The 25674-nt window shown below is 45.7% G+C and overlaps 1 protein-coding gene across 1 annotated transcript in view; it reads right to left on the reverse strand.

Moving 5' to 3' along the window:
- Positions 1 to 3549: 3549 nt before the first annotated feature.
- The window catches only part of KCNMB4 (potassium calcium-activated channel subfamily M regulatory beta subunit 4), a 55407-nt gene continuing 33282 nt past the window's right edge, over positions 3550 to 25674 (reverse strand). Inside the window, exon 3 of the mRNA XM_046642412.1 lies at positions 3550 to 4462. Within this exon, the coding sequence (XP_046498368.1) occupies positions 4294 to 4462 (169 nt within the window). The 3' untranslated portion in view covers positions 3550 to 4293. The remainder of the gene's footprint in view (positions 4463 to 25674) is intronic.

Raw genomic sequence — 25674 nt, forward strand, 5'->3', positions numbered from 1 at the left:
AGAAAGCAGGATAAAGAGGAAGAGGATGACAGGAGAAATCTGCTTGTATAAGAAGTTAGGGAAGGCTTCTAGGAAGAGTCATATCTAAGCTCAGACCTGATGGATAACAAGAAACAGACACTCAAGCATGGTGAGAAGAGAGGTCCACGTGGTGGGACATGACCACAGATCTCACCCCTGGGGAGAGTGGGGCTATATGGTTTGATAAACTTCCATACTTTTTCAGAGGGATAAATTGTCTGAGCCAGGTAAATGGTTCCCATACGTGCCAGCTGATAGTATTTCGTCCCATTATATTCTGTCACTGCACTCTCTGCCCATCGCTAAGCTTGAGACAGAGGCCTAAGCACGCATCCGAGCTATTGTGAGACACACCTGGGGCCTGGAGCAGGTAAGAGCTAGACAACATGGATCCAGGAGTCACCAGCTGGGATCACAGGTGAGACCATCCTAGGAGGGCCGTGGAAGTTACAGGCTTGCCCTAACAAGAAGCTGGAACATGTGGCTTGGGCATTGTTGCGGGCAGCAGCTGTGAGGAACCGACGGTGCAGGATGGAAAACCAGCGAGCCTTGGTACGCTTGGACTGACCATTGGGAGAAACTCACACTGCCAACAAGGTGGACGGCAGGCCAGCAGCCTCGGGGAAAGCGGTCAGAAACAGCAGTGATGATGGCACTGACTGCTCCTTGCTGGTTTTTAGTGAGGGCCTGTGAAAGATAGCTGAAGTGAGACAAGACTAGTCTACAAGCAGATGAGACAGCTCTGCTGTCTGCGGGCCAGCACTTCCACCTCCATAGAGCAGGAGACGTTCCTGCAGAGGCCTTCCCAGGAGTCCCCAGTAAGTCCTACTGGCCCGGCGATGGGAGTCACTCAGCAGAAAAGATCAGCTAAAGGGTGTCGCGTTCCCACTTGAACTCCCTGTTGCAGAAGGTGACTGCCGGTAACTTGAGGGTCGGGGTCTGGGCCAGGCACAGAGACTAGTGGATAAGATGCTGCTGGTGTAAGACTGTAAAAGAGAAGCCCTCTCATTGTGGTTACTTTCACAAGAACTGAAAGAAAATAAACCAGGAACCTTCCATGTTTCTGATGAAATTTTATCACTAACATCGTGGGCACCCTCAGAGGTCTCATTGAACCCCCAATCCAAAATCTGGTTCAGATGTTGAGACTGATAACCACACACATCAAGAGGGTATGAAAAGGTTTATTATTCATCTAATGGGACTTTCAGGGTAGAGCAAGGCGGTTCCAAGCAGATCCCAAGGTGACTTGACTGGCTGGCTTCCTCGTTCTCGTGGTGTGGGGCCTGGGGGAGGTTCCTGCGCACAGGCCAGGGCTTGTGAGGTTGGAACTTCTCAGCCGGGCCGAGGTGGCGGGCCCCTTGGCTTGTAATCAGCTTGCCCGGAGGTGGAGCACGAGGGGAAAGAGTGGGGAGACTTGACAGCTGCAGCATTCACACGGAAACAGAGCCGGCCTCTAGCACAGCCACATACACGCTGAGCGATGAAAGCCTGCGTCCGCTCCATCTCGAAGGCCGTCCAGCTCTGCGAATCTGCAGCAGCAGGCGGGCACCTGGAAAAGCTGTGGTGCCCCAAAAGCTTCAGATGTGGCTATGAGTCTGAAGAGCGCGAATTTCCTGAAGTCAAACCACAGGCTACAGAGGACAACTGACACGGAGTTTTTCCCAGACGGCATATTCAAGGTTTAACCAAGAGCCTCATTTCCTGCCAGGACCTTTGCCGGATTTCCCTCCCAGCGCGACCATCAATGGACGGCTATCCATCGTTCTTGTCTTCTTCTCCAGCATTCATTCTCCCTTCTTCCTTTTAACAACAGAACCCTTCCCCTGGAGTTTTGCTAGAACATACGGCCATCTGGCTGGAGACAGCGGCCATAGCCTTCCGTGAAGCTACGTACAGCCAAGCAGTAAGTACTCAGGAACGGATTGTGCACAGAAGTGATGGGTAAAACTTCCCCAGAAAGAAACAGCTTGCTCCCAACTTCCTCTCCTTTCACAGGCCGCAAGGTGGGTGGGCTTCCTTGGGCCAGCTTTGAGCACCGAGCGGACGACACCCTTGGTAATGACAGACCAGCAAGGTAGACGAATGCTGGGTCCGTTGATCACCTGGTGAAACAGAGCCGCCCTGCCCGCCCTGGACTTCTCACCTCCCCCTGGATTGCCACCTCTCTCTCATGCGCCATCATAGTTTGGGGCTCTGTTACAGCAGCATAGATGGTTTCCTCACTTAAACAAAAAAGAGAATTAAAATATTAAGAAGTTAAGCTTCTTTATCTTTTATGATCTTAAAAATGTCCTCTCCTTGTTCCTTTGGATTTTATCCTTAACGACAACTATAAATAAACAGCCTCAACTGTAACCAGCTGTAAGCAAGTAAGACCCTAAAACCACATGCAACCTCATGAATTCAGCGTGCTCCTCCCCACTTCCAGACGTCAACCTGCAGAACACAGCCACGTAGGCTTTTGGACCTAAATAGAGGCATTTAGTTAATATCATTGTGTGAGTATCAAACAAATAAATGAACTCAGGCCAATATGTATCAACTTCCCTTTTCTCTAAAACATAATGTATGCTACGCACTATTTTTATCTACTCTCTGTAATCACTTAATCATAGGTTATCGGATTAAGGTAAAAGGGATAAAGTAGACTTCATCGCCCACAATGTGACGCAAAGACAGTTTTCTCTGATTCCCCGTGTCGTGTCTCTGTGCTTAGAACAGTTCCCGGTGTTGCTAAGACAACAGGGATGCTGCACAGAAGACTGAGAATGAAGTCAAGGCAGCGTTGCTGCCTGAGAGGATGTCATAAATAGTGTGTTCAAGGCATTTGTCACAGTGAAACCTGTAACGCTTGAATTAGAAAAAAATTATCATACTCATTCAACGCTCTTCTGCAGACGAGCATGGCTCTGTCAATTACTTGCATTCTGAAATTAAGAAAACAGTGGTATGTGGACTAAAAGTCAGGAAATCATCATTCGCTAACATATGTGTTTCTTAGAACCCTGAGCAAATAACTGAGGGGAGCTTGTCCTTAAATTCCAGTTTGCCTTTATTCTAATGGAAGCACATCTGAAGAACATTAGAAGAAAGAAAAGAAATTACGTTGTCAGTTGTTCCTCCACTAAAGATGTACACCTCATCTAAACAAAGGCTGCATTCTACCTGGTAAACACACAGGGGAGGGTTGATGTTCACTGAGACCTGTGGTTGACACTTGGAATTGGAGCTTGTGGCAGACGGGAAGTGTGGTCTCCACAACAAACTCTGAGAAAGGCACAGAGAGCTCAGCAGCAGCAGTGATGTGAGCTGGGCCGCATCTCCAGGTTTGTCCAAGCAAACTGAGCAACAATATTCTTGTTTTAATACTGATAACACCAAGGAAAAGACAAAGAAAATAAAAACGAAATGCTTGAACTGATTTTGAGTATTTTTTTCTGACCCGAAAGAAAAAAGAAATGAAAACAGCATTCAACTCAGCTGGAAAGCGTCCTTCACATCACGTACATTCTGCTGCACAGTCCATCAAGATGACAAGAACAGACGAATAAAGGACCACGTGCTCTCAGGGCCAGGACAGGCGTTGTGCAGAATCTCCTCCCTCTCTGAAGAAACAGCCTGGAGAAAAATGGCGGAGACACAAAGCCGAGTGCCGGAGGACATCTTCCGGGTCTTCGGGGCCCCTGCTGCAGGGTCTCAGAAGTGCCTGGAGACTGAGCTGACCTTACAGCTGCCTTTCCTCAAGCAGGAGTCAAAGGTACCCTGTAGTGATGGAAACTGGGGATTATATAGTGAGGTCAAGACTTGTGCAGAATCCTTGTCTCCAAGGAGAAGTTTAATCTAGCAGAATCAAACGAAACCTAGAAGACACTTTTTTTAAACTCTGGTGTCCTAAGCATAAAAAAAGGAAATAGAAAAGAACACAGACCACTCTATTTTAATATATTTAAGTAGCATAAATCATAGTGGTTTATATGCTACACTGTACAATTATATACTATTACTTTCCAAAGAAAATTAACTTCTTATAGGATTTTCTGATTACTCCATACAGCTAAGAGCTCGACCCTTTGGCCATTGCCACGGCACATGGAGTACAATCGATGAGGCTCCACGTCTTCCAGTTGTGCCTGTTCCTGCTGCCACTGAGGGAGGAGCCTCTCGGAGACCCTGCATAGCCGCTTCCAGCTCCCGCGCCGGGACGAAGCTCTGAGGCAGACGTGTGCAATGAGTGCAGCTCCTGTGCTCCCTTCCACAGCCCCCTCCCCTCTAAGAGGACTTGCGCTTCTTCATGGCTTCCGCCTTGACGGCCAGGCTCTTGGCACAGATGGTCAGGACCACGATGAGGACGCCCACCACAAATGTCACCAGGGGCCAGAGGAAGCAATGCAGGAGGACAATCTCATCATGCGTGCGATGCAGGAGCACATCGTCCGGTCTGCAAGGCAGTGGAGACAGGAAAGAAAGAGTGGTCAACCGCCTCGGCACGGCATAACTCTGCAACCCGGGGCCCAACTTGCCCTCTAGCCCAAAGGGAGCGATCGTCATGGACTCTGACTGTAAATACTGTATGTGAGGGTCAAATCCATTATGAAAAGTTCTGAGGTCTTGAATCAAGTTATTGGTGCAAATCTGCAAGTTATTTACGAGGTAATTTACAGGTTGAATATGTCCAAAGTGAAGCCACCTCTTCTGCTATTATTTCCTCCACTCTTAAGTTGTTTCCATCATCCTCTGTCTCGCTGACCCTTCCATGTCTGCTGGTCAAAGTGGCTTGAATCAACCTAAAAACCACTGACGGCTGGCATTCTCAACAAACCCAAACTAGACCTCTGCACTTGGGCGGGACCCAAATGATCTTAGTTTACCAAAAAAGACAGTTAAGGGCACTGTTTGGATTCAATCAGAAAGACCTATGATCGACTCGGCTTCTCTATGTGAAGGTTTTATTAACGAACAGACAAGAGAATGGTTGGATTTCATGCATTTTTCCATGCTTCTGCGTGGGATTAACCACCATTTCAAACCACTGACCACTTTCTTGATGAATTTTGCAAAGTCTTAGCAACATATTTCTATCCTATCAATGTGGAATTTTCAATTCCAGCATTGGTCTCATTCACAGGAAGTGAAGACGAGACCCATTCCACGAGCTGCGATCTCTCATCCTTGATCACGAGAGAGACCCTGGGAACTTAGCTTTCATCCAAGGGGTTCACCTTTTGCGAGCTGTTTGTTGAAGGTTTGTTCAGTTATGCTAAAGGAGCAGCACTTCTTCCAGAGGGTAAACTAGTGCAGAACCATGAGTCCAAGGCCCTCAGGAACACCCGCGTCTGCAGAGCACAGGGCATTTAACAGAGAGATGCCTTCCTAGGTGCCCTCACTGATCACAGCTCTCATGACTCAAGACCTGTTTTCCCAGAAGACTGACAGAGAGCGCTGGGTACTTCTCTTCTACCCATAATGCGGCCATCACGTGGTATCAACAAAAACAGTTTTGCAGACTAGCTTTCAAATTACATAATCCTTGCCCTTTTCTTGTGCACAGTATCATTTCAAATTTTGCACAGAAAGTGAGATTTTTATTGACATTTTATTTTACATCATTTCAATTAAAATTTGTACTAAGTGAATGCAGAGTCACTGTAACAATTAAGCAAAAAGCGTTCCAACTTGCAGGAGCTACTCCTTTTTCTGAATTCCCGTAACAATACATTATCTTCAAGATTTGTGCTCCCATTAATTTGTGACATATATTAATGTACACGTCCTTCTTTCCCGTAAGGTCCTTGACTTTGTCACTGCCATTATTCTACTCATAGGTGTCAGTAAACAACCGCCACTGATGAAGGGGACTGCCCGGGTTGCAGCCTTATTATCTGAGCAACAGTGCAAGAGACTTCCAGCCTTGAATGTGGAAAGGTAGAGAAGCAGGTCCGAAACAGTCAGACCACAACAGTCATGGTCATACTGCACAGTCCTTGAAACCCCAGACCCGAACGCCAACGTGATTCTCTCCCCAGCCGTGAGCACTCACAGCCGTCAGGCGCCTCAGCTAAGTGTGCAAGGAAGGTAAACGCTGTCGCGGGTGATCCTGCCGCCTCCCTCCCTCCTTCCTTTTTCCCCTCCTTCCTTCTCTCCTTCCTCCCTCCCTCCTTCCTTCTCTCCTTTCTTGGACTGTTCTACTCCAGAATCTATTGGTACAAAGATGAGCTAGATTCTTCATCAAAGGCGAAGTTGCACAACAATGCGAATGCACTTAATGCCGTGGGACTGTTCACTTATAAATGGTTAAAGTGGCTAAAAGTGGAGGTGTATGTGGGTGGGGGACCTTAACTTGTATTTTTAACACTATTTTAATTGATTTGCCTGTGATTTCCATCAGCGATGTGTATTACAGCTAATTTTCTAGTAAATGCCTCAGTGAGTATCGTCTTTGTGTTCCTTCTCCGTCACTATTGCTGATGTTGAATTCTTCACCACAGTACTGTACAACTGAGCCAGGAAAACAGCCACAGGTGAAGGTAGTTGGAGCCATTACGCATATTTCCCGAAACACAGTTTGAAGAACATTTACTAAAAAAGAATGTGAGTAAAAAGGAGAGAAATAATAACTGGAAATGCTGGATCCAGATATTTGTTTTATTTAGAAACTTCTTGGAGTTCCACCCCCATAAGAGCCCTTGAGGCAAAGCTTTATTTTTATATTTCAAACGACAAAACATCATTCACTTGAGTCAGCGATGTCGAATTTGTAATCGTTTCAAAATTCTGCCTTGAGATAGAAATGTTTCATAAAAATGTTCATGTTTCTATGAAAATAATGAATGTTTCTGTTTGGCACAGTTCTAAGATGCCCCACAGACCCCGTCCACGGCACGAAGGGGAGCAGAATCTGCCCTTTGGCGTGAGGATTATTTTGAGCTGAAGGCCATTGAGAAGAAGCACATCAAAGAAAAGCTCTCTGCCCTCCCGCCATTTGCCTAAAAGCAGGACATTAATTTGTAAAGGTGCCCCCTCCCCTCTCTTCCAGGAAGGACAGAAGTTCATCACCAGAGGCAGCTTGAGACCCTCATCAACCCAGAGAGGGCACCAGAGGAAGCCACACAACAAACGTAACTATCCAGCTCTTACCTTCCACTATCCCGTATAGTCAGCTTCCCACACACGCCGCCCTAGAAACTCAAAGTCCTTTTCCTTTGTCTTGCCACCTCTCTAAAAACTTATTGCTTCCTTTAAGATGCTATATAAGCCTAAGTTCTAACCGCCTCCTTGGGTTACTCATCCCTATGTGGCCCCATGTGTCTGCACGATGTTAATGAACTTCTCTGTTCTTCTCTTGTTAATCTGACTCTTGTCAGTCTAATGTACCGGGACCAGCCAGTGAACCTAAGGCGGGCAGAGGGAAAACCGGTTTTCCTCCCCTACAGGAAACACTTCTCTGCACAGGAATGCTTAAGCCCATCATCCAGTTACAGGATTTACTGAGGTTTTCTCCAAATTGATACTTGGGACATAATTAAAGTCTGGGTCATTCAAACTGGGCCTTCAGGGCCTTAATTGAAGGCACTCCTCTGCCTCAATTTCCTCCAATTTTATCAGGCAGCTTTCAGATGAGTTAGCAAACATTACTTGCAAACGGATTTGGGCTTAGAATTCAGTCTCCCATAATTCCATAGCGGTGGGACTGAAGATTAACTTTTTTTTAAAAAACCACTATTTTTGCCCACCAACTGGGAAAAAATATTTGCAAATCATATATCTGACAAGGGGTTAATCCCCATAATATATAAAGAAGTCACACAACTCAACAACAAAAAATCAAACAACCCAATCAAAAGTGGGGAGAGGATATGAACAGATATACGGATAGCCAATAAACACATGAAAAGATGTTCAACATCACTAATCATCAGGGAAATGCAAATCAAAAGTACCCTAAGATATCACCTTACACCCATTAGAATGGCTATAATAACCAAGACTAAAAATAACAAATATTGGAGAGGATGTGGAGAAAAGGGAACTCTCATCCACCGCTGGTGGGAATGTAAACTGGTGCAGCCACTATGGAAAACAGGATGGAGATTTCTCAAAAAACTAAAAATAGAAATGCCATATGACCCAGCCATCCCACTCCTGGGTATTTATCCAAAGAACTTGAAATCAACAATTCAAAGAGACTTATGCACGCCTATGTTCATGGCAGCATTATTCACAATAGCCAAGATGTGGAAGCCACCCAAGGGCCCATTGACTGATGACTGGGATAAAGAAGATGTGGTATATACATACTATGGAATACTACTCAGCCGTGAAAAATGACAAAATTGTCCCATTTGCAACAACATGGTTGGACCTTGAGGGTATTATGTTAAGCGAGATAAGCTAGATAAAGACAAACACCGTATGATTTCACTCATATGTGGAAGATAAACAAACATGTGGACAAGAGAACTATTTAGTGGTTACCAGGGGGAAAGAGAGTGTAGGGGCTGGGCACAAGATGCGAAGGGCACACTTATATGGTGACTGACAAATCGTAACGCACAACTGAAATTTCACAATGTTGTAAACTATCATAACCTCAATTTAAAAAAATCACGATTTTTGGCATTTGAGGAACTGGATAAATGGCCTAATGAAATTTGAATATAATGCGGTAAAATCAGGATGGTGTGGAGGATGCAGGCAAAAAGCAAAAAGAGGATGATTACACCAAAGGACTCAAAAAAGTAAGCCAGGGATTTCTTCCACGGTGTGCGGAAATGCTAACGGAGGGGGCGAGTATGAACGTTCCAAAGCAAGAGTCGGTCCGCGGGCGCCTGAGAAGGGCTTTCCAGGGCTGGCCCCGCCCCGCACCCAGCACTGGGCGTCTCCTGTGAGAGGACAGCATTTACTCAGTGCTTTCTACCCTCAGGTGCTCTGGCAGGACACTGAATCTCCCTTGATCCTTAAAATAACCCTGGGCTGCAAGAATTTTTAATTGTCCTTTTACAATCAAAGAAACTGAGGCACAGAGAGGTTAGTTTGCCCAAGTGTACACAACCGAACAAACGACAGTGACTCGAAACAGTCTCTGTATGGTTTTACCTGCACTAGTGGCCCCTTAGCCAGCCTTTCTCAGATCTGGGTCACCTCTGGTGCTCGCTGAAATGCAGCCTCTTGGGTTTCAACCTTACTTGACTGTATCGGAATTTGGGGTCCGGGCATCTGCATTTTCGAGAAGCTCCCAGGTGATTCTGACACACAATAAAGTTTAAGAAGCACAGTGTAAAGTTCTAATAGTGAAAAAAAAAAAAAACTGGTGTGAAACATGAAGCTACTGAGCCGGCTCTTTCTGAGACTGCCTGGTTGAGTCCATGTCCAGGTCCTGTTCATGGTGTCCACACACTTCCCTGCAGAATGAACAGGTGCCCTGGGACGAGACAGGAGGAGACGGGTGCGGAAATGGGGGTGGAATCCAGACCCTGACACGAGGTGCACCCAGAGGGCCCTCGGGCCTGAGTGGCAGAAAGGCTCCACGGGCCGGCCGCAGACCCAGTTCCACCAGACAAAGAGACGAAGAGCCGGTGCACGGCATCCTAGACATCAGTCGTCTCTTCCTTGCGACTCCGTCTCTCCAAATGAGTTCCTTCTACCCCACACACCTGTTCTGTCAGCTGACAGGGAAAACAGCAACCTCTTCTTCAAACGGGCTGGAAAACTTCTTGAGCTTTTCTTAACCAGTTCATGTAAAAATCTGAACTGCATTACAATTTACTAGCATCGCGTGATGGCAGCTGAACCAATCAAGAGACAAGACAATGGCCTTCAACCTGAGCTCCCACGGGAAACAGAAATCTTAAACTTAGGACCACAGCTGCTTCCTGCTCGTCTGAGCAGAGTTTTCCTTTCCATGCGGGCTGCTAGCAAGGTGAACTTTGGGCCCATTTCCAGCGAGACACTGTGACTTTTTGTGCCAACCAGACCCCTCACGGTTTGTCTTTTCGTCACACGTTTCTAATTTATGTTGTATTGTTAAATTCTATCAGTCTTCAAAGCCTTCGTTAAACCCTTCTGAGAACAGGTGTTTCCATTCTCTGTGTTTACAAACCATGTAGATGAGAAACCTGGGCAATGTTTTCAGTTGTCAAGCTTGACCTGCATTTCTACGAGAAATAATACAGCACAGCATTACAGGAGTTTGCACTTACGTATTTTGGTGAAAGCTTACTTTAAAGTCTACAGTCTTCACCACTTTCACCATCACACAGTAATTCTGCAGGCGTGATGCCGTCCGATGTGCCAGGCCTCTGGTGGGGCAGCACAGCCAACTGATGCAAAAAATGGCATGATTTATCCTCCACACCTTTTGAAGAGGTGCTATCTATTCCTGCTCTAAACCTTATTATTTATAACATGACCTACTTTTAAAAAGAATCTGAAACGGATCACAATAAAAACAAAAGACTTACGTACAATACAGGCCTTACTGACAGTAAAGAGCAAGGACGATGTGGGTAGGATGGAAAAAAATAGAAATCCCAGGCTAAGAAAAGCTCCTGCCTTAAGCATAAGTGGAACTTACCTCTGAGCGTCCCGGCACCCAAGGGAAAAAGAGCAGAGATGAGTCACACAGCTGCCCTCACTCGAAAAAGAAGAATGCCAATGCGTCAGAACAAACTTTTTGCTAGGACTAAACTCGATAAATTAGATTGCGTTTATTTTTACATAAAGTAACCTGTATAATACATTTAAAGGGCCCTTGATAGCAGTTTTACAAAGCTGGCTGATGAAATCATTTGAGGTGTTTTTATAATCCTGATTCCAAGGTCTCAGATCTATTGAATCACACTGAGGTTTTTTTTTTTTTTTGAGGAAGATTAGCCCTGAGCTAACATCTGCTGCCAATCCCCCTCTTTTTGCTGAGGAAGACTGGCCCTGAGCTAACATCCATGCCCATCTTCCTCTACTTTATACGTGGGACGCCTACTACAGCATGGCATACCAAGCGGTGCCATGTCTGCACCCGGGATCCAAACTGGTGAACCCCGGGCCGCCAAAGTAGAACGCGCGCACTTAACTGCTGTACCACCGGGCCAGCCCCACACACTGAGGTTTTAACCAGCTTTCCAGGTGGTGCTGATGGTTACTCACATGTGGGAATAACTGACTTAATGCTTTTTAAAGATCAAATGCATCAGCCTGGTTTTTGACGCAAATCATTCAAGACTGAAATCGCTCAGCAGCACGCTGTCACTGGTCGACTGGAGAGTCTTTCGTCAGGTTAGACTCCTGACACGGAAGTGACACAATGACATTTCATAACGAAGACTGAAGCACCTGCCGTGTAAGCATTCCCAGGTAGCTTAGTCCACGTGGAGCTGGGACTCAGCCGGCCTTTGTCAGTTTTCTACAAAAGCCTCAGTGTGTAAACAAATGCTCAGTGGAGATGCTACAGGTGAGAGGTGACCACATCACAGAGGATTTCCAGGCAGAAGTTGTCGATCGTTGATATCTAATCCAGACACGTTTGACGTGGTATTATCAGATGTTTTCATTTTTAGCAGACTCTGTGCTAGGGGCTTTCTAACAGGAGAGGGAATGAAAATGCACCTCATGGAAATACTGACTCGATCTACTGATTAATGATTTTTAAAAGATTTGTTTCTACCAAAAGATGTTGAAGATTGGCTGATAAAAACATTGAATTTGGTTTTGGCACAATTGAGCTGTCCTTACGGAGAATAATTAGCCAATGTGACTAGCTGCTGTTTGAAGCAATCATAAGAACTTGCCAAGAGAAGAGAAAAGAATGCTTGTCCTCTTGCATGACCACAGGACGGCACCCAACAGCTGATCCAGAAGCTGCATGAGGCTGTGTCACAAATCACAGGAGGGGCACAGCGGCCGAGACGGAGGCCGTGGGAAGCATTCTTACCTCGATTTGCTCCATCCTGAGCCATCTTGCCACTCAAGTTCAGCAACGACATTGTCCTAAGGGCTTCTAAAAGCTTGGGAGGTTTCATATCAACACCACAGCTTTGCTCCACAGCTGGTTCCACCTCTGGATGGAAGGCTGATTACAGATCTATAAATGTTATAAATATCCTTACGCTTTCTTTACTATGGTCTCCAATTAGGTGAACTTAGAGTCGTCACGTTCAATTGTGTAAGAGTTGTTCCTCGAGCTTGCCTATTCTTCACGGAGGAAATTAAACCAAGCCCCAAACCTGCAGTTTCCGGAGAGAAAATTTGCATTCAGCTTTGGCAGGATATACAGCAAACCGGCAGGTGTGTTATTTTGCAGCAATAAAGGTTTGAAACAATTATAAATAGGAAAGACTATACTTGAAGTCCACCCTGAGGGAAAACCCTAAGCAGCCTTGCGGTGTAGGACATTTCAGAACAGGAACTTGAGTTAGACAAACCTAGGTTTGAATAAGCCCTTTACAACTTGCTAACTCACCATCTTAAGAAAAATACTTAATCTCTCTGAGTCTTAATCTTTCGTCTGTAAAATGGGGATGATAATATCTACCTTGCACGGCTGTCCTGAGGAGTAAAGGAGAGAACATATGGGAGGTGCGTGGGGGGATGGCTTCCTGATGGTGAGCGTTCAGTACTCGATGGGGCTGGTCATGATAACGATTATCAGTACAGATCTGGGGCTCACAACTCGGAAAATGATTTTAACATGTTGGCAGTGACATATCTTTTCCAAGTTTCTTCTTCAGTGTAAGCCCGTCAGGCTAAAATCACTGGAAATTCCTTTGATCAAATTAAAACTCCTTTCGGCACTGCCTTCACTCCCCTCAGCCTCCTTTGCCCCTTGTAGTCGGCATTCCAGCCCCACGCGGGGAGCTCACAGGTAGCGATGGTGAGAAACAGAATAGGTTCAACAAGCAAATGACCACTTTCAGTTCCAACACACGCATCTCAGACAGAGATAAGCAAGAAAAAAATTAATTCAATACCATTCGTCCTTGATTGGGAACACAAATAGAAGGTGCCCCAAATTACCCCACAGCCATCATTTAACAACATCAAATCCCCAGGGGAGCTGGGCTGCACACACGTTTTCCTGCTGATTACGGTGGCTGTCCCCACAGACGCAGCCCTGGCAAGTCACCGCCTCAGCCCAGGTCTTCTGCTGCAGAGGCTGCTCTGTGCTGGGAGCAACAGACCGCTTATGGGGCGCATTCCCACGGTGTGGCAGTTATTTCTTATACATCTGTGTGTTTTCCCAACCCAAGGTCAGGGACCTATTAGGAATAATTGCTGACTGAGAAAGTATCTCCTGAGTTCTCAGAAAAAAAGGGGTTATTGGCAAGACTTGCAAACCAGGAGGATGCTCGTGACATGGTATCTTAAAAGAAAGCAAGGCAATGAATGCATTTTATCCTAGAGTCAGCTTGATAGACAGAGGTTTTATCAATTATAAGTCCTTTGTTGTTTCTCCACTGGAAAAAAATGGAGAGGGAATTTTTAAACTATCTAGATATTCTCTAAGATCAGACCTTAGAAGTGGCATTAAATTTATGGTGAATCCCTTTCCTCTTCCACCACGTCTGCAGGCTTCTCTGGGAGGGTCACCCCCATTGGTGACTGTGAGCTGCAAAGCCTGACTTCCAGCCTGCTGATTTCATCAAGGAGGTGAAGGACTTTGTTAAACCAGATGACAGTTTTGGTGCGGCAATTCTTGTGAGCTTTTCTTAAGAAAAGTATTACTGGGGCCAGCCCCAGTGGCCTAGTGGTTAAGTTTGGCACACTCCACTTTGGCGGCCCACGTTTGGACCCCTGGCGGGGACCTACACCACTCATCTGTTAGCGGCCATGCTGTGGTGGTGGCTCACATACAGAAAACAGAAGCTTGGGAATGGATGTTAACTCAGGGTGAATCTTCCTGAGCAAAAAAGAAAGAAAGAAAGAAAAATATTACTATTCTTTAGGGTAATTCGGTCTGTTGTGTCTCTGAGTTACCAGGTAAGTTATTTATTTCACATTGGGCTGTAAGTGTTTTATGGCCAAAATGCTTAAATTTAAGGTCTAAGCAGAAATAAACTGGAGAAAAGAAACATATTTTCTTCTGAGATAGAGATTATTCTCATGTTAGTTCTCAGCTTGTGTACTTACTTTGTAGTTCCAACTTTAAAGTGAAAATCCAATACCATTTTAAATCAGTGTGGGAAAGACAAATTAGTCAATAAATTATGTTGGGACAATACTGGTCGTTTGGAGAAAAAAGCATTGGCTCCCCATCTTATTCTTTCCACCAAAAGAAGAAAATCCAGATGGATCAAAAACTGAATTGTAATAAACAAACCATGAACACTCTAGAAGAACAGCTGAATTTTTCAAAATAACCTTGGAATGAGAAAAAAAAAAAGCCTTTCTAATGGGGTTTTTGGTATAAGTATGTCCCAAATTTTCTGTTGGACCTATTTATTTCAAGATATGATTCATTGTTTATCAGAAATTAAAATTTAACTGGTGTCTTTTATTTTAATTTGCTAAATTTGGCAACCTTAATATCTAAGTAAGACACAAAACACAGAAACTATTAAAGAAAAACAGATGATGCAATTACAGAAATGTAAACATTTTTGTATAGCCAGAAAAACTCCACAAAGACCCACAGGCAAAAGTAAAAACAGATAGCTAATATTTATATGAAAAGATGCTCAATTCCATTTATTAACGAAAGAAAAGCAAATTAAAAACAAGATACTATTTTTTACCTATCAAATTGGTAAAAATTAAGAATTGCTAATACTCAGTTCTGGAGTGGATGTGGGCAAACAAGCATTTTCATGTAAGTTGGTACAGCTGTTTTGAGTGGTTGCTGGCATCTATTAAAATTTTAGGTGTATATAACTTTTGACTCAGCATTTATACTTCCATGAATTTACTCTTCAGATAGATTCCCATTAAAAAAAAAAGCAAAGATAACTGGCAAATTTTTTCTCTGCAAGATAAAAATTTGAAATAGGGGCATAATTTAGGATATTTTCTTTCCTTTGGAATCTAAAACTCTCTATTCACTATAGAGTCATTCTTCTACACGAAAACTTCACTTTTGCATCTCGCTTTCAGTTCTTCAGTTATCCTGCCAATGTCTGCAGACGGATGACTATTAGAACTACTGGGAATGCATTTATTTCAAAACATTCTTCACACTGTAACTCACGGAAATCTGCTGTCCCATAGTCTCTGAGTTGAACCCATACTATGGTCAAACATGTTCTTCGTGAATTTTCGAAGAACCTTTCACCAGTAGAGAGCAGTAGCGATCACAGAGAGAGAAGAGAAGAGTCACCTAAGAAAAGAACGAGGCTGGACTAGGATTCTTCAAAGAGAAGCGGTTTTAAAGGACATCTAAAAAAAGATGGGAGGGAGGGTGCAGGACCAAGGATGAACAAGCAAGGACATGAGCCTAGGAGAACACAGTTGGGAAGGCAGCCAGAATAAGATGAGGCTGATGAGAAACGCTGCATCAGTGACACTCTGTCGAAAGAAGAATCAGGACAAAAATGGACAGGCTCCCTATTTAGGACAAGCCACACGGTGTTAACAGAGAGAACCTGCAAATACGCATTGTCCTCATCTTCTCCGTGGAGGAACACACTACCCACATGGAAATTATAGCCCAAACCAGGACAACTGAAACTCAGGACAGCAAGAAGACAGTCAGAGACGACACTTGTAAGAGCTGTCCTTTGCTGGCAACAGGAGAACCCCAGGCAAGGGCATTCCTACTTCTAAAATAGGAATGACTTTCCACCTTTCCTTTTCTCACCAACGTGGAAAATTATCACCCTATGAAATGTTCATCTATCGTTGGTGCTTTCTCAATACCTTGAGGTCCCCAGGTGTAGACACATAGGCCCAACAGGGAGCTGTGGGACCCCAGAAAGAACACCGGCTTTCGGCTTTGGGAGTTCTGATTTGCCACTGAATTGGGGCAAGTCATTTAACTCACCAAGCCGCAATTTCCTCATTTGTAAATGGGGAATAAAACCTATATTAGGAAGATCAAATGAGGGTATTTATATGGATAGTGTTTTTCTACAATTCATACCCAGCACAGATGGCTCTGGGAGGTTATAAGAAATAGAGAGATTGGCCTCCGTCCCCGGTTCCTGACACAGAGCTCCTGAAGCATCGTAAGTTCCTAAGTGAGAAGAGCCCTGGGAGCATCGTTTGCCCCGTGGAGGGGACTCTAGGTGGCTCCTGCTTGGGGGCTGGTTGCCAGAAACACCACACCGCGATGAGAAACTTGGAATTTTCAGCCTCCCCCGCTTCTCTGGAGAGGGGCTTGAAGTGGAGTCAACGATGAATCACGCCTACGGGAGGAAGCCTCCGTGAAATCCCACTAGTACAGGGTTCGGGGCGCTTCCAGGCTGGTGAGCACTTCCACTCCCGGGGCGCTCAGGACCCTCCCAGACCTCATCCTATGGATCTCCTCATCTGCCTCCTTTATCACGTCCTTTAATAAACTGGTCAATGTAAGCAAGTGTTTCCCTGAGTTCTGTGAGCTGCTCCAGCAAAGTGGACCCAAGGAGGGGGTCGTGGGAACCTGCAATTTGTAGCCGCGTCAGACAGAACTCGTGGGCCACCTGGGGAGCTATCGCTTCGACCGGCATCTGAAGTGGGGTGGGGGCACACTGAGCCCTTCACCTGCGGGACCTGACACGACCTCCTAGAAGACAGTGTCAGAATTGAGTTAAATTGTAGGACACCCAGCTAGTGTTGCAGAGAATTGCCTGGTGGGGGGCAACCCTCCCTCTATGACATTTGGTGACCAGAAGTGTCAGAAGTGAAGTGTTTGTGTGAGGAGTAAAGGAGACCGACCACAGGAGGGAGACCGGACTGAGGTTTTCCATCACAGCCTCAAATCAAGTCCACATCCAAGTTTCTGAACTTGGAGAAATGAACCTGTGAACCCACAGAATGTAACAACACAGAGCCAGAATCTTTAGAAATTTGTGGCATTGTCAAAGCTTAGAATTGAAGGAAAGCTCACAGGCCTTCATCGTAAAAGTCAACAACACTTACAGCTATCTAGAAACTGCGACCTGTGTGTTTTCTGCTGCTGCTGTAACACGTTTGGTGGCAGAAAACAACACAAATGTATTCCCTTGTGGTTCTGGAGGTCAGAAGGCTGAAATTGGATGGGCTTGGGCTAAAATGAAGGAGTTGTTAGGGCTGTTCCCCCTTTCAGCTCCAGGCGAGAGTCTCTTTCTTTGCCTTTTCCAGCTTCTAGAAGTTTCCCATGTTCCCTGGTTCACGGCCCCTTCTTGGCGTCACTCCAACCTCTGGCTTCCATCGTCACATCCCTGCCTCCTCCGTCATCCCCTTGCTTCCTCTTGTACAGACATGACTATGACATTGCGCCCAACCTTCCATCTCAAGATCCTCACTGAATCACATCTCTAGGTCCCTTTTACCACGTAAGGTGACATAAATCCACAGGAGTAGGGTGTGGACATCTTTGGGCAACCACGCTACCGTGAACTGCTGTCCTGTGTTATACTCAATTCTTCACTGACACGAGCTGTCTATGCCTTTCCCCAGTTAGCCATTCAGAATTAAATCATCAACAGAAGCATTTAAAAAAACTAGACAATACTTTTCTGTTATCTCCACCTAAGTTCTAAAAAATGTGTACTTTTGTCATTCGTTTTTCAACATTTGCCCTTTGATGTACAAAACACACCTACCCCAGGACATCACGAAACCTCGTCTTTCCCGCGTCCACACCATCCTCCCACATCCTGGCTGTGCCCACCTCGTCCTAGGCTCTGAGGCTCCTAACCGCATCCTTAACGCAACTTTGCAAATTCTGACAGCACACCCTTGGAATCCTCCCCAAGGAACCGCCACCTCATCCTCCACAGGACTTCCTTTTGTCTCAGGAACACATCTTTGCTGTTTCCTTTCCAACTTTAGTGCTTATCAATGTGTCCAAAGCCTCTAGACTCCTCTTTACTCAGCTCTTTCAGGAACAACACATCAGAAGCACCGCTCCACACCAATGTAACCACGATCCTACGCCATATCCTAAGTTCGACCTTCCGGAGCGTGTTTCCATTAACTACCCTTTACATCTTTTTTCAAATTCTGAATTTAAAAACGGAGGTGGAGTTTCCACACAGGGAAATTCAGAGGAAATAAGTGCACAGTGTGATCAGAACTTCATATCACTTTAATACTATTGATTTCTAACCCTTTACTCCTATTTTATAAAAACAGTTTTACAATTTCTAGCCAACCATTCTGCTATTTAAGCATGTGCATTCTTCCACGCAATTACTTCTCTCAGATTTGAAGATCGATGATGTGTCATTAAGTCAGATTTTAGGGAGAAGTGGAGAAGCTTGAGGGTGGGCCATTTTGTCCCACAGGAAGTGTCTCAGAACCCGTTTTCCACCTCAGCATGCCCCCTCCCAGAGAAACATCCTCAGAGACAGAAATGCTGATTTACGATGTTAATGCTGGAAATACCCTTCTGGATTCCAATTCCTTATTGAGAGGAACTAATTCTAAACATCGAAACGTGCTGTTGTCATCCAGCATGTCTGAGGATACGGTGATACGAAAGGGACTCCTAACAAGCCTGGGCCGGGAGGGCTGGAAAACAACAAATTTGACCAGGACATCCCGGCACTCCCCTCCCTGACGGACACACAGCAGCGGGGCCCCCAACACGAAAGCAGAAACACAAGCTCTTCTTAGAGAAACGGTTGCGAACACTGGAGGATAAGCACTGAGCAAAGTTATTCTGTGTCTTTTTCAAAATCTTCAAAAACAGGGCAGAGGCTGTCCTCTGAAATGACACGAGATGACATCCAGGGGGTGTCCTCCAGGTCTGTCCAGCACCGTGCGTCTGCGGTCCTGGCTTCCGGGAGGAAGTCACAGGTTGCCCCCGCAGAGGAACTGCACATGTAGGAAAAGACTCTTTGGAAGGGCCACTTAACAACCACATCTTGTACGTTTCCCTAAGCTGCATCTTGTTCTCAGCCCTCGCTCCAGGCAAAGAGGATGCGGAGCCCAGAGGGAGGTATAACCACAGATCACACGCTGGCAACGTGGGTGTGAGAAACCGTTTCCAGGGAGAAGATGACAAACACACCCATGTGCCCAAAATATGCCCCGAGCAGGGACTCCACTGGTGTCTGTGAGGCTGGCAGGAGCTCCAGAATTTGGTTCTCAAGGAACTGAGGCGGGTAAGGGATCCCCCAAATGTCAACGTATCTTCCAACCATCTGAGCAACACTGGGCACGCTGTGTGCAGCTGAGACTGGCATTTGACAGAGGTCGAGATGCGTTCTCCCCACGACTTTTGATATAATCAAGATTGCAGGAGCTCCTTGGCTGGTGAAATCGAAGCAGGGGAACAGCAATGAGGCTCCCCCACCCCCGTGGCTCAAATGCAAATGCCCCACCAAGAGCCGTGGTCTCGGCGGGTCCACCCGACTCCACAAAGCCTGGACTTTCTCCAGCGGTTCCCACACCTAGGAGAGCATCACATCGCATCGCATCACGAGGCTGAGCTGAGCTGGAAGTGAGAGCTCAGTAAATGTCAGCGGAATAAGAAGGGAGTGAAAATCCAGCACCAGAGAGTCGCAGTTAAGCAAATCTTTGGGGGAGGGGAGCAGGATCTAAGGCTCATGGGAATTCTTTCAAAGGCCACAGACATTTGTCTGAAACTGTAAATACCATAGAAGTATTTGCATAAACAGTCATGTGTATTTGTTTGTGCTTTTGCAGATTGTGCCAACTATTTTCAGATAATTTCCAAGAGAAAGTGATCATGTCTACTATTCTTTCTGTCATTACAAAATTTCTTTTCTTTTCTTCCTGCTTAGCTATTTTAAATTCTCTCTCTCTAGCCCATCCAACCAACCCACGTGCGCATCACGACCGTCTCCAGCGTTTGCTGTTCCCTCAGCGCCCCGGCCCGGGCTCTGGCTCTTCACCCTCCTTGGGAAGCTGGCCAGCACTGCTCTCCCACGCGCGGCACTGCTCAGACCGAGCGCGCTAGGAAACACTGCCCCCACCGAGGGAAGCCCATGCCAGATGAGCCCAAGCAGGTGACACAGTCTACTTTCCCAAGCCTCTGAAAAAGATCCTGCAACTCATTCCACAGTGATTTGTGCTACGCTTTGTCTCAGGAAATCACCGCTAACGTCTGCTTAGGTCAAGTCCACTGACCTGTAATGAGATCCTCCGTGAAGAATTAACCAGTTGCCATGATTTATTTTCTTTTATCTATCTCTCCCCTCAGCATGGCTTTGTTATCTTGGCAGCTTTGAGGAAAGGATCTGGAATATGTCTGCTGGGTGGGGAAAAGTGACTTGCATATCTTTTTGATTATTATGAAAGCTCCAAGGAAGCAGGGCTACCTCCTGTTATAACATTGTCATTCCAGAAGTTTCCCACTTGTTAAAACCCCATTTCATGGTAACCTACTATGCACCGGACAGTTACTTCTTAATTAAACAATTAACAGAGTATATATACTTTGCCACTGCCTGTGGGAGGATAGAAACAGGCTGGCGTCTCCATCGACGCGAGCAGTGACTCACTCACCCCAACCCCTGAGTCATATAGTGAAGAGCGTGTGACCAACAGCTTCACCTCAAGTTTTGCTGTCGTCTGTTAAGCAGTGATTTTTCTCGGTACAAGTGCATTGAACAGACACTGAAATACTTCTGCACAGCAAAATTAGCTAAATTAATCGTGAAGCTCTTTTCCTGACTGATCAATTGCTTATAAATATATGTTTGGAGAACAAAGGCTTTATGGAGAAATATGGGTGACAATTAAAGTGATGACTTATGGTACAATAATAGAATTTTTTAAACTTGAGTAATTAAAAAGACCCTTTTGGTCAATCTTAACGTTTCTCTTGAATATGCCATAACTTAACTTTACCCTGGTAGCATGCAATATCCAAACTTCAGGAAAATACATGTAAATAGCCACCAGATTGTTGAACTAAACATAATGAAGACTTTGAAAATCGCTAAGAATTGTAGGCACAGGTATTGCTGGGAAATTTGTCGTCGTTTCCTCCGCTGAATCCCAGATGGGGCAGCTCCTTCAGCCCGGGTCCTGTAGGGACCACGCCAGGGGGTCAAGCTGCTTGTGACCCAGGACAGGTGCGTACTGTGTGCAGGAAATAGACTCTCATTGTCACGAGTTATCGAGTCTTCAGGCTGTCACCACAGCACAATTTGGCCTGAGCTGACCGAAACGCACAGGTGCGGGCTGCATCTACAGTTTCACTGGGTAAACAGCCGTGATGAGCAAACTAGTCCTCTCCTAACCTAAACCACAAAACAGTTGACAGACGCACATTCGAGCATCTTATGACCATCTCGGTACTCGGGTCTCTCCCTTCCAGCCATGGGCATTTGTGGAGCCCTGCACGTGCCAGGCCCCAGGCCGGCGGGTGTCGGCCTTCACCAGCCAGCTGTATGCTTGAGGCTCGGACACTGCGGCTCGAGTCTGTGCCCCTCACCCCACACAGTGCCAGCACCTGCTCTGAAGCCTGTAAATGTGTGTCATTTGTTTTTGTTGAAATACATTTCAAAATGCAATAGGCAAACTGCGGACGTAACACAAAAGAAGGAGATAAAGAGCAAAGATGAAAGAAAAGGAGGAGTTTCGAGCCAAGTTCCTTGGGAGCAGAGACAGCACATGCAAAGGCACTGGTCCCTTGGTCTGGCATTCCAGATGAGTCTGCCACCAATGGCACATTTAAGGAATGTTATCGTAGCAACGCCACTGATGAGAGTTAATAGGGTCCCTTGTATCATCTCACCCCCTGTGGGCTGGAACCCCGAGGGTAGGTGGCAGTGCAGCAGAGAGCTTAAGAGCACGGACTCTGGGGGCGGAGGAGATGGGGTTGAATCCCCTTCTGCCACTCGCCAGCTGTGTGATCTGGACAAGTTGCTCAACCTCTCTATGCTTCGTCCCCTCACGTATAAAATGAGTATTATGACAACAACCCCTTGTAGGGGTGTCGTGCAGATTCAATGAGATGCAGTGTCTAAAGCTCTTAGTTTCTGGAGCAGAGTGAGCGCTATGTGAAGGTATTGCTATCACCAGGCAAGACCAGAGGAGATCGTCAGTGAAACAGTCAGGTCTCCGTCTGACTACTGTAGTCAGAACCCGGCCTGTGTCAGCATTTCTATCGATAAATTGGATAAGGGGACTGAAGTCATTTTGATTTACAACTAGGATAACATTTTACGATGAAAAAAATAACACATACGATGCATGCCAGAATCAAGATTCAAAATAAGCATGAGAATGGAACAATCAGTAAAAAAGCAACAATGTGTATTTATATGGGGATAAATTTTAAATTCTTGCATTTAGATCCAGAACACCATTCTCACAAGTTTAGGAATGGGGAGAATCTCTTTTAAGAGCAGCATGTATAAAACAGACAAGGGGGGAGGAAGTTTATAAGATTATAAGCTCTGTGTGAATCAACAATGTGTGTGGCTGCCAAAAAAAGAATGCCAGGTGAGGCCTTACTAACTGAGGGTTCATCTCCAGTTGAAAGTGGTGGCAGACACATTCAGCGCCCCCCTGTGTAGGCCAGCTCACACCGCCAACAGCGAGAACGCGTCTGCTCCCGCAGTGACGCAGGGGGACCAGAGGACACCCACGGTCCAGGGGGCAAGGACTCTGTTCGGATCCTGACCCTGCTCCTTCCTGGTGTGCGACCTTCTGTAAAACTCAGATAAACGGTCTACCTTCCTACTGAGACCACAGCGCTGCCCACGATGAAAACTGTTTACTATGGTAAAATACATACAATACAAAATTTGCTTTTAGTCATCTTAAGTATACAATTTACTGGCATTAATTACATGCAACCATCACCATTATCTATTTCCAAAATTTTCTCATCATCCCAAAAGGAAAGTCTGTAACCATTCAGCAACAGCCCGCATTTTCCCTCCCCAGTCCCTGGTAACCTCTACGCTACTTTCTGTCTCTATGAATGTGCCTCTTCTAGATATTTCCCCAAATGAATTATTGACAGCTAAAAATGTTTGGAAATGGAGGTGATGTCCACTGTCACCAGAGTTGTTAGAGTGGAGAATGGAAAACGCTTTCAAACAGTGCTGTGGCAGGGGTTCCTCTGGGGGAGTAAACGACAGGCAGAGGCCTCCCAGGTGTGATCCCCTCGCCAGGGTCAGAGGCTCACTCTGGCCCCATTTTGTCTAAGATGAATTGAGGCGAGAGTCTTCAGGAAGTAGCCCAAGGTCATAAACTGAGTCACGAAGAGAGCTGTGGATAGACGGGGAGTCTCCTGACGCGCAGCCCGCCCCGCACCCGCCACCTGACGAGGCCGCTCCCTGCGACCTACTTGTCCTGCGGTTCCTGTACTTTTCCTCCCAAATTCCCTCGGGGCTTGGCTTGAAGGCTGCATAAACTATCTTAAATGAAAAGTGATTTAATAACATCAAATTCTTAACTTTATTGCCATGACAATAAAAGCTGTTAGAAGATTAATTTGCAAGCCTAAGAACACTTTGAACAACCACTGGAAAACAGACCTCGACATTTCTCTCATATACGTGCTGTCCGGCCATCTGGACTTTGGAAGAACACGGGAATGAAGTCCATACGCATCCCGAAGCATCCTGGAGAAGCCATGGCAATCATTGCTTTTTTTAAAAAGTATGTATTTTGAGACCAAAGAGAGCTTTCAATTCTGATGTAATCTCTCTTAATATGGAAACAGACACAAATGTATTCGGAAAAGACTCAATTTGGGTAAGATTCCAGATTCACTGTTTTGTTTTTAAGACTCAAGATACATCATTGGACTCAATGTCTAAAGAGAAAGCCAGCATGTTCCTTTAGAAACTAACTACAGAACCAGCCTCTTGTTTAACGATAGATAAGAAATATTTTTTCAGAGCAAATAAAAACAAAAGCAAAAAGCTCTGTCAAAATTAAATTTATACCAAATATCAAGGTTAGTATTTAGTAATTCATTCAAAAGTCAATCAAATTTCCCTACGGAATTTGTTCAGAGTATCATTCCCATCTTTATATACACTTTTTTTCCCATTTGTATCTTAAGAAATCTCCCAGTAAACATCAGGTTTTTTTCTCTAGTAATTTGTCCTATAAAAAAAGAAAGGAAAACTTAGAAGCCAGTGGAACAATTGAATTCAACTATAAATATACTAAAAGAAATCTGTTTTTAGGGCTTCATAAGACAAAAACAAATGCAAACATGTTGTGAAAATCAATTAAAATTGACCAATTGTTTTTTTACTGTATTGGTTAACAAACCAACTCAGAGGCACGTTCCTGAACATCTGAGAAATCCAGAGGTAGGCAGGCGGGGGGCCGCTGGCTCTTTCTACTTTTCGCTCCACTCTTCTTAAAGTGTGGATGTCAAGCTCACACTCTCACCTCCAGGCTACACGGCGGCTTTTGCACTCCTGGCATCAGGCCACCTCCACCCACTTTTCTGCTGGGACAAAGGTAGCGGAAATGGGCTGCTGGTACTTATGTCAGGAAAGCAACAGCTTTCCCAGAACCGCCAGTTGACACGACCGCCAACACAGTCACCCAGGACGGAGAGCGAGAGCCACCCCATTGCGCCCTCTTCCTGACCTGCATCACTCTCTGTGGACTCCACTGCCTTAAAGTCTCGAGTCCACCCCTTCTCCTCCTGCATGAATTCTGCCTTCACCCAGGCTCTTTTTACCCCATGTAGACTGGTGCAATAATCTCCAAATGCTCACCCTTCCTCCAACTCGGGTGTATACCCAGTCTACCCTCCATGCAGCCACCAGACCGGTCTCTCTAAAACACGAATGTGATGGCCCTCAACATGGCATCAAAGCACAGTCTTACCTGCCTCAGCTGCTTCAGGTTCCTGTAGCGCTTTTCCCCTAAACGCACTTTCCGGGCATGTGAAGCTCCTCACGTTTCTTCCCGTTGCTCATGATATTTCAAATCTTAATCCTTTGAGCATGTTATTGTTGTCTCTGAAATCCCTTTCGTTAGGCTTCATTCATCTGGAAAATTCCTACTCGCTCCTTAAAACTCAGCTCAGCCTTCCGCTGTGAAGGCTTTTCTCGCTCCACCCCTCATCGCCCTCCAAGCAGGGCCAGGCACCATATTTACGTGCACGCCCTGTCGTCATAGGCTCACCACACTACATTCTGACCTCTTATTCTTGTTTCTCTTTTGTACCAGTCAGTGAGCTCCTTGAAGACAGAGATAAGCCTTAGTATCTTTGACCACTGCTGCCTGGTACACAGCAGATGATTAATAAATGCTTGTTGGGACCAGCCTGGTGGTGTAGTGGTCAAGTTTGTGCACTCACTTCAGTAGCCCAGGGTTCCCCGGTTCAGATCCCAGGTGCGGACCCAGAACCGCTAGTCAAGCCATGCTGTGGTAGGCGTCCCACGTATAAAGTGGAGGAAGATGGGCACGGATGTTAGCTCAGAGCCAGTCTTCCTCAGCAAGTAAACAAATAAGTAAATGCTTATTGACTAAATGAAAGATAAATGACTGACAGGTTGTAATTCTACAGGAACACTGAGAAGGGTGGCACCGTGACAGAAGAGCAACAAGCTGTTTTGTGGCAGGAGGGCTCTGTAGCCCCCTACAATG

This window comes from Equus quagga, chromosome 1 (genome assembly GCF_021613505.1).
Source record: "Equus quagga isolate Etosha38 chromosome 1, UCLA_HA_Equagga_1.0, whole genome shotgun sequence".
NCBI classification, from domain to species: domain Eukaryota; kingdom Metazoa; phylum Chordata; class Mammalia; order Perissodactyla; family Equidae; genus Equus; species Equus quagga.